Source organism: Scardinius erythrophthalmus, assembly GCF_964197995.2.
Source record: "Scardinius erythrophthalmus genome assembly, chromosome: 12".
In the NCBI taxonomy this organism is placed as follows: Eukaryota; Metazoa; Chordata; class Actinopteri; order Cypriniformes; family Leuciscidae; genus Scardinius; species Scardinius erythrophthalmus.
In genome coordinates, this window is record NC_138232.1 from 39,913,758 (window position 1) to 39,920,428 (window position 6,671).

General features: G+C 50.1%; 1 protein-coding gene across 2 annotated transcripts in view; it reads right to left on the reverse strand.

The window, feature by feature from the left end:
* The window catches only part of LOC308699192 (fatty-acid amide hydrolase 1-like), a 42,897-nt gene extending 36,778 nt beyond the window's left edge, over positions 1–6,119 (reverse strand). The window contains exon 1 of one of the 2 annotated variants that reach the window (XM_081379832.1): positions 5,763–6,045. In XM_081379832.1, coding sequence (XP_081235958.1) covers positions 5,763–5,975 — 213 coding nt within the window. In that variant the 5' untranslated portion in view covers positions 5,976–6,045. Of the gene's footprint in view, positions 1–5,762 lie in introns of both variants that reach the window. The other variant, XM_081379831.1, reaches the window with a different exon arrangement.
* Positions 6,120–6,671: the final 552 nt, after the last annotated feature.

Below are 6,671 nucleotides of genomic sequence, written 5' to 3' on the forward strand. Positions count from 1 at the left end.
TTATACACATACGCCTGCAAACAAACGATGTCACAGCACATAATGACATCTTCCCGCTCTCTCTCCCTTTGTTCGAGCCGCGCAACTGCGCCGTTCTCAAGGGATATCAGAGCGGACGTCACGAGCACCGGCGAAAGGAGGAAGAGAGAGTGTTTTCGTCCCGCTTAGGCCGGACTTCCTCCAATCCTCGCATATTTCTCAGTCCCCTCTAAGCTCAGGCGGCTGGAAATACTATTATTGCAGTAAACGAGCCTGTTGTAATACACGCGCGCCTGCAAACAAACGCTCGGTCATATGCTCGCACTGACTGGAAGCTCATGTGTGCCCCTGTGGCTCAGTGGCAGAACATTAGACTTCCGCACCAGAGACCCGTGTTCGAATCCGGCTCTGGCAGCAGAAAAACTTTTTTCTGCTTGCTTCTCTCGAGCTCGCGGCCAGCTTTCTTACATACAGAAAGCAAACCCGCATCTCACGGGATACATATTTCTCAGTCCCCTCTAAGTTCAGGCGGCTGGAAATACTAATACTGCAGTAAACGGGCCTGTTTTAATACACGCGCGCCTGCAAACAAACGCCGAAACGAAACACGACGCTCGGTCATATGCTCGCACTGACCAGAAGCTCATGTGTGCCCCTGTGGCTCAGTGGCAGAACATTAGGCTTCCGCACCAGAGACCCGTGTTCGAATCCGGCTCTGGCAGCAGAAAAAAAAAAAAAAAAAACTTTTTTCTGCTTGCTTCTCCGAGCTCGCGGCCAGCTTTCTTACATACAGAAAGCAAACCCGCATCTCACGGGATACATATTTCTCAGTCCCCTCTAAGTTAGGCGGCTGGAAATACTAATGCTGCAGTAAACGGGCCTGTTTTAATACACGCGCGCCTGCAAACAAACGCCGAAACACGACGCTCGGTCATATGCTCGCACCAACTGGAAGCTCATGTGTGCCCCTGTGGCTCAGTGGCAGAATTTTACGCTTCTGCACTGGAGAACCGTGTTCAAATCCGGCTCTGGCGGCAGAAAATATTTTTTCTGCTGTCTTCTCCGAGCTCGCGGCCAGCTTTCTTACATACAGAAAGCGAACCTGCATCTCACAGGATGGTGCTTGAGTATTTATGAGCGTCTAAACATATGAGCCATCAAAGCATTTGCTCTATAACGCCGATGGTGTTACAAGTGTAGAAAATGTGCCCACTCCCATGTGCTCACTGCTACACACAAACACGGTCCCCATGGTAACGCGTTCAGAGCGCTCTCTCATAAAGCGGTCACACGCCGCTCGAGTAATAAGTGTAGTAAATGTGCCCACAACTCTGTGCTCACATCTACCTGTAACTCGCTCTGCCACTCGGTTACCCCGGGCAACAGCGGCTCAAGCCGAGGGTGTTATAAGTGTAGAAAATGTGCCCACTCCCATGTGCTCACTGCTTCACACAAACATGGTCCCCATGGTAACGCGCATAGAGCGCTCTCTCATAAAGCGGACACAAGCCGCTCGAGTACTAAGTGTAGTAAATGTGCCCACAACTTTGTGCTCACACCTACCCGCTGCTCGCTCTGCCATTCAGTTACCTCGGGTCGCACACCCTCTAAGCTCCCAAACTCTGGCCGTGTCATAAGTGTAAACTCTGCGCCCGCTCAGGTGCACGCGCACTCACTTTTAGACATTACAATCCCCACGCCGCTTTCGCGCCAGGGGTGTTTGTCAGCAAATCGCGCTCCATCCTCTGGGACCGAGCTACCGAACGCTGTACAGCCGGCCAATACTGTTTACCAGCCCCCGTGTTCGAGCACCAGCGGCGCGCACGCCGCTCCATCCTCTCTGATACAGGTTCCCCAATCCCGCGCAGCGCGGCGATCTGAACCCAGAGACCATTCGACCCCTAGCTATGCATGCGGAAGCATGGGAAGCTATTCAGGGCGCGTCAGAATGGGTGCTGAGTACTATAAAACACGGCTATTCGCTTCAATTCGCTCGTCGCCCTCCGCGCTTTCTAGCACAGACGGAGACGAAAGTGAGTTCAGAAGCTGCGCACCTGCTTCAAGCCGAAATGGCGAAGCTACTGCGCAAAAGGGCTATAGAACAGGTTCATCCTTCTCTAAGCGAGTCGAGCCTTTACAGCCGCTACTTCCTCGTACCCAAGAAGGACGGAGCGTTAAGACCTATTTTAGATCTGAGACATCTGAACAAAGCCCTCATGAGACGGCCGTTCAAAATGATCACAACCAGAAAAATCCTCGCGCAGATTTGCCCAGGAGACTGGTTTATCTCTCTCGATCTAAAAGACGCATATTTTCAGATCCAGATAACTCCCCGTCACAGGCCATTCTTGAGATTCGCCTTCAACGGTCGAGTATATCAGTACACAATCCTGCCCTTCGGCCTGTCTTTGGCACCCCGTACTTTACGAAATGCATGGACACGGCTCTCGCTCCCCTGAGAAAACAGGGAATGCGAATACTGAATTATCTGGACGATTGGCTTATTCTAGCGCTGTCAGAGACGGAACTTGTGTCTCACGGAACAGCGCTTCTCAGCCATCTGGAGGATCTGGGTCTCTCGGTCACTGGACCAAGAGCTCGCTATCGCCCCGTCAGTCAATTTCCTTCTTGGAATAGAACTGGACTCGGTGGCTATGACGGCCAGACTGTCGGAGCAGCGCGCGCGCCGCATCCGCCTCCTCGCCGCATCCCTCCAAATAGGCAGCCGGGTTCCGCTGGGGACATTCCAGCGTATCCTGGGGCATATTGCCTCAGCTGCAGCAGCGCTCCAGCTGGGCTTACTGCGCATGCGCCCGCTTCAACGCTGGCTGAAAGCGCGCGTGCCCCACCGAGCCTGGGCGGCCGGCGGCTTGCGAGTCAGAGTGAATCAGAGCTGCTTTTCAGCCCTGCAGCCCTGGCTGGCAGCCGAATGGTATCACACAGGAGTGACTATGGGAGTGATTTCACACCGGAAAGTTGTCTCGACAGACGCTTCCAACCTAGATTGGGGAGCGCTCTTCGAAGGCAGACCGGTCTATGGCCGCTGGTCAGACCAGGAGAATCTCCTACACATAAACTGTCTAGAGATGCTCGCGGTCGAGAAAGCTCTCAAACACTTCCTCCCATTCCTCCACGGTCACCATGTTCTAGTCCGCACGGACAATACATCGGTAGTGGCCTATGTGAATCGCCAGGGCGGTGTCAGATCAGACGCTCTGCACCCTGGCGGAACGCCTCCTCGTGTGGGCTCAGCACTCTCTGCGCTCGCTGAGAGAGCCGCGCATGTGCCTGGCCACCTGAACGAGGGCCCCGACAGACTGTCCAGGGACAGCGTTCCCCCTGGGGAGTGGTCTCAACACCCCCAAACAGTCCAGTCACTGTGGCGCCGTTTCGGCAAAGCGAAAGTCGACCTTTTTGCGTCAAAAGACAACGCTCATTGCCCAGAGTTCTTCTCGAAGAACGAGGACGCGCTGGCCCAGACCCGGCCCAGCGGCCCGCTGTATGCTTTTCCCCCGGTCTCTCTGCTGCCTCAGGTCATCAAGAGAATCAGGGAAGCGCGCCACACAGTGCTCCTCTTAGCCCCATACTGGGAGAACCAAGCTTGGTTCCCGGATCTAATACAGCTGGCAGACTCAGCCCCCTGGCCGATACCGGTGAAGAGAGACCTTTTCTCTCAAGCCCGCGGCTCGATATGGCATCCCCATCCAGAGCGCTGTCTCTGCATGCGTGGAGCCTCAACGATTACACGCTGATCTGCCAGACGGGGTCATGAACACGATCATACAATCTAGAGCCCCCTCTACGAGGCGGCTCTACATGTCGAAATGGTCAGTGTTTAACAGATGGTGCACTGCTAAGGGGCTCGATCCACAGACATGTGGGGGTATCGCGAGTACTGTGTTTCCTTCAAGAGTTACTGGACGCGGGCAGGTCCCCCTCCACGCTCAAAGTCTATGTCACGGCCATTTCAGCGCTCTCTGTTCAGAGCTGGGCCGCGCATTAGGAAGGAACGAGTTCGTCATCCGCTTCCTTAGAGAAGCCAGGAGGATGAACCCCCCGCGACCCCCCTCGGTTCCTATGTGGGATCTTTCACTGGTCTTGGAGGCCCTGAAAGCGCATCCCTTCGAACCCTTGGAAACTGTGGATATGAAATACCTCACGCTCAAAACCGTTTTTCTGATAGCACTGTCTTCAGTCAAACGAGTGGTGGAACAGCTCTTTGTTTCGTTTGGCGGGCGCACCAAGGGTCTCGCCGCCTCGAAACACAGCCTGTCCAGATGGATAGTGGACGCTATTGCTGCTGCTTATGCGTCTAAAGACCTGCAGTGCCCATTGGGCATTCAAGCTCACTCCACCAGAGGCATGGCCTCGTCGTGGGCGTGGTCCAGCGGGATTCCCATTCATGACATTTGTGCAGCGGCAGGCTGGGCCTCCCCCTCCACATTTGTTAGGTTTTACAACCTGGATGTTCCCGCCTTGCAGGCGAAAGTGTTATCAGTCTAAGTCTCGCGTATGCCAGCCCACTATCTGTGCGCGGGCTACGTTGTGTGATTTAGCTCTACTGGTTGAGCTGCACTATGCAGGGAATTGTCAGTTCGGACCGGCCGTGCCGCTCCTAACCCCCTAGTGTGTGCTTATGTACGGCGCTAGCCCTCTTCGGGCCGCCCGGCTCTCTGCTATCACGTTCCCCGGGCTCTCCCTGGGACTCATTCAGTGGATGCTGGGCGCGCACGGCGTTGACAAGGGCGTTCCCGTAGCGTAAGCAACTACGCAATACGAGAGAACCTCTCGTAAGAGAACGTTTCGGTTACTCACGTAACCTCTGTTCTCTCTAGAAGAGGGAACGAGTATTGCGTAGCCCGCCGTGCTCGCACCACGAGCTCATTTCGCTTCATGCGACAGAAACCAGAGAAGCAGCCTCCGAGTCCTGTTTATATACGCTAAGCCACACCCCTTTTCGCGGGCTGTGACGCATTAAGCGCGCCAAGCGCGCTCATTGGTCGTGACGTCACGCCAAGGGCTCAGCGGTAGGCTGCTGCAGTTGCCGCAGGGCAGCCAATGGGCACGCTAGTAAGCTTGCCCTAGGTCTGCAGGCTGCCGCACTGCGTTGACAAGATTATAAAAATTAAGGATAATTTTTGGCTTCAGTATCTCGAGAAAGAAAGGCTTTCCCGTAGCGTAAGCAACTACGCAATACTCGTTCCCTCTTCTAGAGAGAACAGAGGTTACGTGAGTAACCGAAACGTTTTCTATGTTGGTTTCCAAACATTTAGTTAAAAATATATAGAGGAAGTTTTCCAGTATCATAATATCTGTTAAGATGAACACAACAATATTTACACTCACATACATTAGGTCAAAAGTCAACAATATGAGATAAACTGAGGGTTGTTCTCCATAAAAGTCAGATGGGGGAAAGTTCTAATTTTATTAATTTATTTAAATTCTATGGATTGATTACTTAAAAATTTATAAATTATTTAATTGTATTTAATTTGCTTTAAATATATTAATTATTATATAATAGAATAAACAATGGATTTTTGTCACCGCTTCCACTTTTACAGTAACATAAATTTTGCTAAAAAATTCTATTCAGCAGTGGCAGGTTCTACTGTGACAACTTACACAATATAGTGACAACATGATAATTTCAGAGTTTCAATAGCCGTGAGAACCATGGCTTCCCTTGATCTAAATGAATGACATGCAAATTCATAAACACTTACTCTATACATAATGCATATTGCATTAATAATTGATGCATGTTAGATTTTTATTACCTGTATTTTAAATTGTTGCACCGCTTGTTCAGCCCGTTGAAGTGATTCATCACGTCTCTTCCGTGCGTTTAGTATTTTCTTCTGAATCTTCTGGTTATTTCCCCATTTCCAGAAGAGAATTAACGCACCTGTACCGCAAACTGTGGCTGCAAACATCGGCGTCCAGTTATTAATCATATCTGAGGCAAGTTGTTGCAAATCAAAACTCTCCATAACTGTTGCTCAATGTGTTGTGAACGGTGTTGATTTCGACTCCCCGCCAGAATCCGTCTCTCCCTCGCGTGCACGCGCAATGACGTCACTACACTAGTCGCCGAATTTCGACTCCTTGCCAGAATCTGACTCCCCCTCGCGTGCATGCGCAATGACGTCGGTGCGACTGTTTTATTTTTCGTCTGTTTGTTACTTAATAAAGTTTGGTGTCTTTTTTTTATTTTATTTTTATACAGGTGTTTATTATCAGTGTTTTCCAGAAAGCGTTGCGAAAACTGATCACTGGCATTCAGGACATTATGTTTAAGTGCACTAAACTTATCAAGTCAAATATGAAATGTTAATATTTGACATTTACACAATAAAATGTTAAACAAACAGTGCACAATAATTCCCATTGTGCACTGTTTACTACTATAGACAGTCCAATAATACCATGTGCAATAAGTTCTACTTAATTCTGCACATAGATTATTCTTAGATATACTCTGCCAGTACATTTATTTAAATCAAACCCCAGAATTATTTTCCTGTCCAAAGCACAGGTGTAAGCAAATTATATAAATCATACTTCCCTCATTTTTCAGGTTTGCAAAATCAAAGACATATGAAGCTCATGCTGGTTACACCTCTTACTATGGATGCTAAAATAATTTCTCTGTTTTACACTTGATATTGTATTGTGATAGGCACTTT